This window comes from Tachypleus tridentatus, chromosome 1 (assembly GCF_004210375.1).
Source record: "Tachypleus tridentatus isolate NWPU-2018 chromosome 1, ASM421037v1, whole genome shotgun sequence".
Classification (NCBI taxonomy): Eukaryota; Metazoa; Arthropoda; class Merostomata; order Xiphosura; family Limulidae; genus Tachypleus; species Tachypleus tridentatus.
Genome location: NC_134825.1, coordinates 161554706 through 161567454, shown reverse-complemented (window position 1 = coordinate 161567454; position 12749 = coordinate 161554706). Strand labels below are relative to the sequence as shown.

The 12749-nt window shown below is 31.8% G+C and overlaps 1 protein-coding gene across 1 annotated transcript in view; it reads left to right on the top strand.

The window, feature by feature from the left end:
- The first annotated feature begins 6744 nt into the window (after positions 1-6744).
- Positions 6745-12749, top strand: part of LOC143229259 (L-asparaginase 1-like) — a 30675-nt gene continuing 24670 nt past the window's right edge. Inside the window, 6 exon segments of the mRNA XM_076461368.1 lie at positions 6745-7173; positions 9468-9482; positions 9485-9584; positions 10386-10497; positions 11653-11778; positions 12378-12461. Coding sequence (XP_076317483.1) covers positions 6891-7173; positions 9468-9482; positions 9485-9584; positions 10386-10497; positions 11653-11778; positions 12378-12461 — 720 coding nt within the window. The 5' untranslated portion in view covers positions 6745-6890.

The window sequence follows — 12749 nt, the reverse complement described above, 5'->3', positions numbered from 1 at the left end:
ACGATATTATAACAGAATCCACCTACACAAGAAGCAACTTAAAAAATGGTTTCATCAACTTAAGTCGACAGAAATAATTTTACACAAGTGATAAATAAGATGGAATACTCTTCAGACGATAGATTGGCTAAGAAGACGGATTAACTGGATTTTGTGTTCTCCCCGAACATTACACCCATGTTTGTTGTTTTTGTTCGTTTATTTGTTATTTCTATGGACCTCACAAAAGTCTAATCTCACCAGATAAGTTTCGAGTAAGATTACTCTTTCAATGTTGTAAAATAGACACAATGTAACTGTCAATTCCACTATTCGTTGGTAAAAGAGTAGCTCTAGAGTTGATGGTGGTTAGTGATGATTAGCTGCCTTTCTTCTAGTCTTACATTCCTAAATTAGAGATGGCTAGCGCACATAGCCCTGGTGAAGCTTTGGGCGAAATTCAGAACAAACTAAAATATTCGTAATAAGTTTAACATAAGCTTTATCTCAAAATTTTAAAATTATGACAAAGTTGTTTAACAAACATTTGCAATTTGCTTTCCCTCTACCAACAAATAAATATGTTGAGGTGATCCTACCCTTGAACACCCTACATCTCGTTGACCATAAAAAAGCATGGTTGTTTGAGAAATAATCTAACAACTTTCATCTTGAATCCATTTAGGATATCTAACATTATCTAAAGTAGCAACTTGTCACGATTTTTTGAGATTGACTCAATAGACTGGGAATAATTAACCAACAGGTTTAACAGAATAGAAATAGGGTTAAGCTCAACTTTAACCCTCTTATAACATTCCCCTTAGTTCAGTGTATTTACATGCAAATGTTGGTTGAGATTGGCCCAATTGGCTCAGAGATGTTAGGGTGCAAACGAACACACATTTCATCTTAATATCAGATCATCTCTTTAGCAATGTCCGATTTTAGGTTCAGAAAAAGAGAAAGGATTTCAAACGCTTTTAATGTTATTTAATCAATAATGTGTGTTCCATTATTATTAATTACTTCCTGCCAACGATTCACAAGCTTCTGAATGCTACTTCTATAAAATTCTTGGGGTTTGGAGGAAAAGAATGTAGAGAGGGTAGTTTGGACATCTTCATGTGTTCCAAGCTCTGTTCCATCAATATAGTTCTGCAAACTTCGGAATAGGTGATAATCAGGTGGGGAAAGGTCCAGCGAATAAGGAGGATGTGGAAGTTTGTCCCAGTCTAGCTCTTCAATCTTTGCAGATGTGATCCTTGCTGTATGAGGCCTTGCATTATCGTGGTGTAACACAACACCTTTACGATTGATCAAAGCAGGCGTCTTTTCTTTCGGTGCAATATTCAAGCTATTCAACTGTTGACAATAGAAGTCTGATGTAATCGTTACATTGAGTGACAGCAATTCAAAGTAGGTCACACCAACAATATCCCTAACACTTAACAATACTTTCCTAGGGTGGAGATCCATTTTGAGCAGTCTACCTGCTCTGATCCATTGTATGCTACGTTTAACATTTTTATAATATATCCATATTTCTTCTCCAGTCACTAACCTGTCCAGAAAAGACGAGTTACATTCACAAAAGTGTAGAGAAGTGCAAATGTCCACTCTTGTTCTAAAGATGGCTTCTGTCAAGTCATGGGGAACCCATTTTCCAAGTTTTGACACCTTTCCAAGCTGTTGCAGTTGATGGTGAACTGTTGAATGTATTGAATTAAGCTTCTGTGCTAGTTCTTCAACTGTTACAGCACAATCTTCATCAAGTGCAGACGGCAGCAAGTCATCATTAAACTCAACAGGACTACCTAAACGTGACGCATCGCTTAAGCTGTAGTCACCTGATCTGAACTTTTGAAACCACCTTCGCATTTTATTTCATTGAGAGACTCCGCACCGTAAACAACTTGAATGCTTTGTGTAGTTTCTACTGCACTGTTGCCTTTTTTAAACTCATAAAGCATTATATGCTTAATGTGTTCCTCAGACACATCCAGCATCATAAGGGTTTATATGATTAATGATCTGAAAAATTGGAGTTGAATTATTTTATTTTATTTGTCTGAACATTTTTATATACGTCCTACTAAGTATTTTAGTCGTTAAAGCCTTCTACAAAGACAGAAATGATGATGCACCTTCCGTATTAAATGTTCGGACATTACTTATGGGATGACGTGATACATAAATAGAATACTTTCTCCTTTTACGGCCCAGCATGGCCAGGTGGTTAAGGCGCTCGACTCGTATAGGAGGGCTATCTGCACTAGCCGTCCCTAATTCAGCAGTGTAAGACGAGAAGGGAGGCAGCTAGTCATCACCACCCAATGCCAATTTTTAGGCTACTCTTTCACAAACGAATAGTGAGATTGGTCGTAACATTATAACGCCCCAACGGCTGAAAGGACGAGTATGTTTGGCGCGACGGGGATGCGAACCCGCGACCCTCAGATTAGGAGTCGCACGCCTTAATACGCTGTTCTGTATAGAATTGTGCAATCTCCAATACTTTTTTATTGGAATACAACGAATTTTAAACGTTTCGTGTGGTTTTGATCATATTTCATTGTACCTAATCTATTACTAATACCAAATATAAGAAATGCGTCTCCTCGGTCCTTTTATTGATGTTTTCATCGAATAACCGTAAAATCAAATAATTTAATATTGTTGTTGGAACACTTGAACACCTTAAAGTTATCCCTGTAAAGATAAATATCTAGTAACATATTTTGATCCTGTTTTTTTAAATATATGTTTTGTTTCTACAACAAACTACTTTTCAGATAAAAGTATAGACTTCTATATATGTAAAAACGGCTTGTTTGGGTTGAGAAAATGTTTTACATATATATTTCTCTACAAGTGGGTTTTCTCGACATCACTAAGTATGGACTTCTGTTCCAAACTTCTTAATGATATGAGAAAAGGTGTGAATTAAGTTTAAGAATTACATTATTTCAACCTTTTTGTAATGTTATCGCTTAGAATTTCACGAGTGCTTGTTTCACTAAATAAGCTTATACAAATTAGCTTTTGATTTTTAAGTAAAATTGCTTAAGAGAGAAACTTATATTCAACAAGTCTTGCAATTAAGCCAACAGATCATTTTTCCATCATTAAAATTTTTTCTGTACTATCAGCTAAGAGTTACATAGTGTTTTATGGTGCATGATATGCACTCTCTCATGATGTATATTTATTTGAACATGAAATATCTTCTCTGATCATCGCCATTACAAGATATTTCAATAGAGTTTAGTTTAGGAAAAAAAACCAAAAAACTACTATAGTACAGAAAGTGTGTAAATAATAAAATTAATATATCAGTATGCTGAAAAAATATAAAAGCAAATAATTCTCTCAATAAATCTCATACTATATCTAGAGATATCATTAACTGCTTGAAAGATTCGGGGCTCAAGCCCATAGCTGTGGGAATTTTCAGCATTTCATTAAAGTATCTATCATGGTTTTCCATTGTGATATTTCAAGATGCCAACTGAGGATTTGAGGCACTGTCAAATAGAATACGGTCATGGGCTCTGTGTGCCAGTGCCTGTTGTGATGGATTTACTATGTTATAATTATTTTAATATTGATGTCTGTCCAAGTAGATATCATTGATTTGCTACTATGTTATCATTTAACTCAGTTTCAGTCTATTCGAGATTATAATGATCATGACGAGAAACCCACTTGAAATAAAAATGTATCTCAGAACGGCTGGTATAGATATTAACACTTTAACTGATAAGGTGTGTGTGTGTTTTTCTTTTAGCAAAGCCACAAAGGCTATCTGCTCAGCCCACCGAGGGGAACCGTAACTGATAAGGAGAAAACAACGTTTTGACCTTCCTAGGTCATCTTCAGGTCGTTGTGTAGTACTAGCGACACCTTTGGCCATAAAAAATGGTAATGAGGTTTAATACTGAGTAATGTCAAAATAAAATTAAAAAAACAAAGACACGGCATCACGTTTTTATATACTCATAAAATTATGCTCATACTAGGTGTTTTACGGCTGAGGTACTATATCATAAGAAAGTGTTGAATTGGTATGATTCTTATATTGTTTATCAAAAGTGAACGATTTTTTAAGCTTCGAAAGAAACACAAGTTGCCAGCATTTTTATTCAGATTTCTTATGTCTAGGGGCGAGTCGACTAATTTTGTTTCGAATTTCCAAAATTATAAATAACATTTATTTTAAATTTGAAAAATAAAATATTACTTTGATGTTGTTACACAAACTTTTGTTAGTACGAAAATAGCAACAGCCTCTATTAACTTTTATCGCCATTGGCGTCAGAAAAAATACTTTTGAAACATTTTAAAAATATTTATTTTTTATTGTAATTAACTTATTTGAAAAAAACATAAAGTTGTTTTTGAATTAAGCACAAAGCTACACAATGGGCTATCTGTGCTCTGCCCACCACAAGTATCGAAACCCGAATTTTAGCGTTGTAAGTCCGTAGACATGCCGCTGAGCCACTGGGTGAAGGGGGGAGGCGTATAGATTTTTAAAACGTGATTTGTGTCGTCTGTTAATAAGTTACGAAATGGCATTAATTTCTATAAAATGTTCAACATTGATAAATATTTTTAAACCTTGTGAATATTGTAAAAAGTAAATTTTACACGACTTGATTTTGGTAGAAGTGAGCCAAAATTTAAAATATTAGTATTATTGATGTAAAGGAGTATGACACTGATTGAAAAGATTATTATTACCGAGATCTCTAGAATCTAATCACATTAGTTTTCAGTTATTAAAGTGATTTATTCAGATTAATATTGAAGCATGTGTTTGTGCTATTACGTGAAATGTTTTGTTTGTTAATAATTATGTTGCTTAGTCCATTGTAAAAAAGTATGTATTAATCGGCAATTTGTTCATTTTTATGCTCTTTATTTTTTTCAACATAATCATAAATTAAAATCATCTTACAAATGCTTGGTTAAAAAAAATAAAGTTAGATGAAATTAACAACCCAATTTAATAATATGCTTTCACACTATACTGTTCCACAAACCAGATTGGTATTTTTAATAAAATTGTCAGTTTTCTCACCTCGTGTCACATAACAAGCAATGTATGGTTGTTTCAAGTCCTTGAACTTTGTAATCAGTTGATAATATTACTGCATAGTCATATGTTTTTTAACTTAATTTCATCAAAAGTTATTTGGTTTTTGTAGCACTTGTTGTTTTTAATAGTTGACCATTAATACTGAACTGGCATTCAGAGAAATAACATAACATTATGGGGTAAATAAAAAGGAAGTTCTGGAGATAGTTATATCTGTTAGTATAGTTACTGAAATTCATTTTTGTATTAAAATGTGCAACTCTAACCTGACATGTTTTTGTGACTTGTATGTGCTTGTACAGTAGTAAGAATAAGCTTTTCAGACAGAAATTCTTATATGTTTCTTTTTATCTAAAAAATATGGTGAGATTAGAGCATATGTTGTTATGCTGTATACACTTACAGTACAGTGGTACGACAATGTATGGATACCTTAGAATAATAAGTTTTATCTGTAATAGAAAATCCCTAATGTAGTATGATAAATCAAATTTTAGAAAAATCCTTAGAATATTTAAAAATAACCGAGATTTACTCAGCAGAGAAATGTTGCTTTCAAATAAATACTAAAAACAAAGTAACCTATAATGTATGTATTTTTAAGTCATAGTTTAAGACTTAAACCTAAGGCAAGAAACGTTCATCAAAATTTAATTAACTTTTTTTTTTTTTGCAAATTTACTTACGTATTACTTGGTAAGCTTTGGAAAATTTTCTTTTTCTTTAGTTCATTTTCTGAATTTTGTGTTATTAGTTGATATATTTTTATATTGTATCACTTCATTTTAAAGTCAAATGTACAGTAAGCCTATGTTTTAAAATACAAAGAACTTTAATATGATTTTGCATAATAATTTATGAATAAAAAGAACTTCTACTTTGTTATGTGTTTTATATTTTTCATGAACTGATCGTTCTGTAGTTAAAATTGTGTTCATATTTTGTTTATTTTTTTAATTTTAGAAATTTGTTTGCATAATTAAAATAGAAATAATTTTTTGAAATAATATAACCTTCATATTCAGTTACTGAAGTAAAGACTTTTATCTATTGGATAGTTTTTCAAAATCGTGTAAAGAATCTAGATAATTATTTAATTCAAACTTTCCACTTTTAAAAGTAGAGCTGCAACATTAAAAAATACATAAAAACACTTCTTAATTTTTTAATAGTATTTCTAAAATACTTTTCATAATACACTGATATTTCATTCCACATGTGTAAATGAAGATAACTATCAAATGTTTTTAAATTTTCTCAAATACCCAATCTATATCAAATGTTTGTGTATTTTAACAGGCATCAAATAGTGTAAGTCAGGGATATTTGTGATTTCTTTAAACTAGCTGACAGGAGTTATAAACAAGTTTACTGAGATTATTAAGCAATGACAATCTTTATAAATGCTTCCACTCTACAGTTTGAATTAGTGTTTGTGTATGAAATAATCAATTATTCAAAATGAACATATGATAGTCTAAGGGAACATCTTCAAATATTTCCCATGATGCCTCAGTGAAAAATACTTTTACAACCTTGCACGAATCCTTATAAATCAGGTCATTTTTTTGTTGTTGTTTCTTTTGAATTTCATGCAGAGCTATATGAGAGCTCTCTGCACTCTGGTCACATCTTTCTGAAGGACATTTCAACTTAAGTTTTAAGTTGTTTACACCAAAACAGTATCTACTAACACATTATCCAGTTCTATATGTGAAACTGTTCCAAGTAATTTGTGAAAAAGAAGAAACTTGTATTTAAAAAGAGACTTTAATTTTTGTTACATTAAAAAAAAACAACTTCAACCATGGACCAAAATTTCTACCCTTTTTATAAACTGAACCAAAAGCAGCAAGGAACTTTTAATAAAGCTTATGAACAAAATGATAGCTGGAAGAAGAAAGATGAGATAGCTACATCTAAACCTCAGGGTTTGAAGTCAACTGTTCTGATTGATCCTTTTTTTCAACCAAGGGTATTACGTAAAAACAGTGTTATTCAGAAGTTTATCCCTCCAAAGGATATAGAGTCAAAAGTTTTAGTTCTTTTTACTGGTGGAACTATAGGAATGCTCCAAACTAGAAATGGAGGTTAGTAATATTTTATTTTACTTGTGTGATGCATTGGAAACAAGGCATACCATATTGTATACAAACAAGGTTCTAAGTTACTGATTTAGTTTTGTATGCATGGACTTAAAAGTGTTTTGTTTTCAGAATTTTGTTATACGTGTTTGTGACTTCATTTTTAATCATGTGTTGCTAATCCCTGCACAGCATTTCAGAATTCTTTTTTAGTTTTAATTAGGTTTATCAAAATGTGTGAATCCACATGTGTTTCCACTTCAATCTATTATAATGCAGTATTTGGCAGGTTTATAGCATACTGCCAAAAGTTGTGGGATAAAGTTTAGATCAACAAAAAGTAATAGTCTGATAAAAAAAACACCTGACTTATCAAGTTGTATTCGAGTCTTAAATGTGCATTATAATACATATGAGTTATTTAAATTGTTAAGTGTATTATAACAAATGTAATATTTATTTATACAGTAGACAAGAACAGATTCAGGAGGTTGAATTACTGCTGCATACTATATTTTGCCAAGCAATAATTTTATTAAATTTAAAAGCAAACTCATTAATAGTATAAAGTGTTATAAAAGTTGTGAGATTTAAATTTCTCCTTCTTCTTTCTATTAAATGGAAATCCTGTATCTGCCTCTCCTATATCTTATTTTTGATGCACTAGTCATATTCTCTCTCTCCATCATTATCTTTGATAACTTACAGAGCTCTTTCTGTGACTTTCTAGGTCTTATTAGGGTTAGTGAGAACTACATTTGAAGTTGTCATTTTTATTTTTCTGGTCATTCTCCATCATCTATAATAATGGCTCCATGATACATGAAAGATGTCACTTTTTCAGGTGCACCACCATAGTGGCTCAGCAGTAATTCTGTGAGTATATAATGTAAAAAATGGGTTTCTGTACTTGTGATAGGCACACCATGGATAACTCATTGTATGACATAACTACACACATCTTCAAGTTTTTTCTTTTTGACAAAGGTAAACTATGTTGGTTTGTTGCTACTCCTCTCTTCTTAGTGATATTCTATTGGATACTGATACAGCTCTGTTGATACATGTCCAAGTTCTTCTCCTGATACCTGCCTGAAAGTCTGTCATCTGCATGCTGTAGGTTCCAGATTTTTCTACCCCAATTCAACACAGTCTCTTCAAAATTTTTAAGGGTATTTCCGCCATGTTTCATTTCAGGAATAAGTTGAAGAGACATAGTAATAGGAAGTGTGTAGCCTTGTCTTACCCCTACAGTATTGTGTAACCATTCACTCATCACATTCCCTACTAGAACTGACCTTTCTGTATTACTTTAGAAAGACTGTATGGTTCTCACTGTACACATTTTTTTATTCTTTACAGCTCAAAGTGTTTCATACTTAACCGAATCCAGGTGGGTTAAGGCAATCGACTCGTAATTTGAGAGTCACGGGTTTGAATCCCTCTCGCACCAAACATGCTCGCCCTTTCAGTTGAGGGGGTGCTATGATGTTACAGTTAATCCCACTATTTGTTGGTAAAAGAGTAGCCCAAGAGTTGGCAGTGGGTGGTGATGACTAACTGCCTTCCTTCTAGTCTTACACTGCTAAATTAGGGATGGCTGGTGCAGATAGCCCTTGTGTAGCTTTGTGCGAAATTTCAAAACAAACAAAATAAACTTAATCAAATGCTTCTTTGTAGCCTATGAAGTTTTAATACAGTTCCTTCTGATATCAGTTTAGTTTTTATGCATTATATTAGAGTTTAAAATCTGTTAAACTGTGCATCATACAGTCTTCAGTCCCATTAATCCTTCTGCAAATGACATTTTCACTTGATGTTTTATTTTTTATGGTAAAGTACAGCAGCATTTTGGTTTGCTAAGTTAATCAGTTTGTCATTTTTGATCAGACCATTTGGATCAAAGTATGTTTTGTATTAGAGGTGATTGGCATGTATCACTTGTAGTGAAATAGGTTTAACCTTGCAGTTAATGAGATGCCTTGTGTGACCATCAGATTCATTCATATCTTTACATACCTAACCTCTTACATTAGTACTCTAAACAGGTCAATTTACTGTTTTAATTACTTTAAGTACACCACACTGCCTTTACATTTTATAAACTTTGTGCAACTACAACCACGACTAAAAAAAATGTTTTTTTCTTTTTTATAGATTATAAGAATTCAGTTGAAGTGTTGTAAGTGCATGTATTTATAAGTTTGATGTTTGTCGGGTTTTTTTTGTACATTAAAGAATTCATATTGTTTCTTCATTTATTTTATGTTCATTTTGTCGTGTTTGGAATTTTTCTGTAGTCTATGCACCACAACCAAATTATTTGAGAGAAATATCCGGAAGTTTCCAGAGTTACACGATCAAGAATATATCACAAGAAATTATCCTGAAAAAGATAAAGTTCCGCTTGTTCTTCCGTAAGTATATTAAAAATTTGTCAAGGTGGCATAGTTATTCAATTTGCCAAGGTGGCATAGTTATTCAAGGTTTGTTTGAAATCAAGGTAACATCTAGTTTGTTAAAGTGCACAACATCTTTTCTGTTTTTTTCCAGAATTCATTTTTATATTTAAAAGCTTGCACATTGCAAATATTATTGGGAATTCATTTTCATTTTATATTAAAAATCATGAGTGAAAGTACAATATGTAAACTACATTACATACGCAATACCCAAATACAGATGAGACTTTTTACCCAGTACCAGGGTTTATGATGCAAGCTGAAATATAGCAAAAAATAGTAGTGGTCTTGGCAGTGTGTGTGTATGTCAGTGATGTCGAGAAAACCCACTTTTAATCAAAACTGTTCATTTCACTTTTTTATATAACTGTATAAAATACATTCGTATAATGATTCTTATACAGTTTGTCTTTAATTTTACTAGGAGGTACCTATCACATATTTACTAAGTACTAAATCAGTAATTAATAGTATGATTGAAAGAAAAGTTTATAGTTACAATTTTTTTCTACATTTTTTTTTTTGCCATATAAGTCAAGTGTTCTTTTTCAACTATAAAACTTTTTCTAATACAACATACATTCTGCAAATTAAAAGAAGTTTTTACTAGTTTATGAAATGTGCTTACCAACTGATAACTTTAGTTAATGTCACCAAAATGATTTGTTTATTAAAATGTGAAACACTATATTGAAATGCTAGGGATGTATATTGATTATTTATATGAAACTTGTCTATACTGAAAATTTTCTGCAGGGCAACTGGAGACACTAGAAGGGTTATCTATACTATATACGAATATGATCCACTTTTAGATTCTGCAAACATGACAATGGATGACTGGAGAGCTATAGCTTTAGATATCAAGGTACATCCAATTTTAACTACTTTTAAGATGTGAGGTCACCGTACAATCTGATAAACAAAAGGGTGTGTTTTCAGAAGAGAATTTCCTTTCAATCAGCAAAGCATGGTTTTCATTTTCAAACATGATTGGCTCATGAAACATATGCTTAAACTTAACTTGACAATTTTTCATTTTTAATGCTCAATTGTACAATTGTCACCAGATATAAAGGAATAGTATATGAAATCCTGAGAGAATGATTTGCTAAAGTCTACTATTTTTAAAGAATGTCTTTGTTTCTAGAAAAAAAATATAAAACTGCGTGTTTTAATTCAAGCTTACTTCATTTTTACTTTTATTGCTTCTGGACAAAGAAAATTTGTATATCTTGAAATTAAATATGCGTGTTTTTATACACTGTATGTTTGTTCATCCATAAAGTTCTTTTATTAAAGTTTATTTCTATTAATATTCTATTATTTTTCTTTCATTTTATTATTTAAAGGCTAACCAGTTATCTAGAAGATACTAATAAAGAATTTATTTTTTACAGTTCGTGTGTTTTGTAAATTATCTTAGGAATGGATTATAATGAAATAATATTTATTATGGAAGTAACAGAATATAATGAAACTTTTCAGTTCCAAACGTTATATTTAATGTATTATCTGCTGTTTATGAATTTTTTTATCCATCTAACAATGCTGTTATTATTCTTATGGAAGATTTGTATCACTAGTTTCATTAACGCCCCGGCATGGCCAGGTGGGTTAAGGGGTTGGACTCGTAATCTGAGGGTCGCGGGTTCAAATCCCCATCACACCAAACATGCTTGCACTTTCAACCGTGGGGACATTATAATGTGACAGTCAATCCTACTATTTGTTGGTAAAACAGTAGCCCAAGAGTTGGCGGTGGGTGGTGATGACTCGCTGCCTACCCCTAGTGTTACACTGCTAAATTAGGAACAGCTAGCACAGATAGCCCTCGTGTAGCTTTGTGCAAATTTTAAAAAAAAGTTTCATTATAATAAAATCTAAATATAGTTTTATTAAACAGAACTTATAACACTTAAAAACTTTAACATTAGCTGCACTGTGTATGTATGTGAACATATGATAAAAATTAAGCTGTTCTACTTTAATGTCAGTTTCATTCATTCCTTATGTGTTTTAGCAATACTATGACACCTTTGATGGATTTGTAATCCTTCATGGGACTGATACACTAGCTTACACAGCATCTGCTCTCTCGTTTATGTTGGAAAACCTAGGAAAAACTGTCATTCTCACTGGATCTCAGGTTAGAAAACTGTTTCATTTCAAAAAGAAGAATTTACTATCCTCTGTTGAGGGCTTATAAAGATTAAAAATTTGTTACTTTATCAAATGTAGGTTGAGTACAGATCACTCATTGTGTAGCTTTGTCCTTATTAATAAACAAATAAAAGTATTTAATGTTTTTAAGAGTCTCAAAAACACAAGTGTAGAGGACAACATTTTGAAAGTCTTCCGCCTTCCGAAACGTTATCCTCTACACTTGTGTCTCCACAACAGGCAGTTGCCGTCCATTCTACAAAGTTTCATCGTGAGTGCTTTCCCGAACAAGCTATAAAAGAAAAACTGAACCAATATATTTGCAAATCTACGTACATGATCACTGAATGGCTGTAAAATAATCAAAACAGTTGCTTTGTGTTTAACATCTTTTTAAAGTGAAATAGTATTACATTATGCAAATATGTTTCTCGTTGTTGTTTTTTTTATAAATATGTTTGTACAGCTAGAAAGGAGAGAAATTTTATAAATACATAAAAAGGTAATTCTTGTACATTTCATGCTGTTAGCATTTGAATATTATGAAACATACAAATAATATGTGTACTTTTGTTTCCTTTGTAGATTCCACTCTATGAACCACGAAGTGATGGACGTGAGAACTTCTTGAACTCTTTAATAATAGCAGGAAATTATTGCATTCCTGAGGTAGTTTGTTAATCTTGTTGATGAAGGAAACATTAAAGCATAGTTTGTATAATGTGTGTGTATTTCTTTGAGCATAATAACTGTCAGTAGCTCTTAATTCACTTCCTTGTAAAGAGTTGTGTTTAAGCTATCTGTTTTAGATTATTGTCAAGTAGAATTGTAAGTTAAACTTAGTGAAATGATTCTGTATTTTTCCATCATTGATTAAGTGATGCACTCATTTTATATACAGCTTAACATCAGCCTTTTTATCTTCTGTAGCACCAGCTTTTAATTTCTAAAAATTTA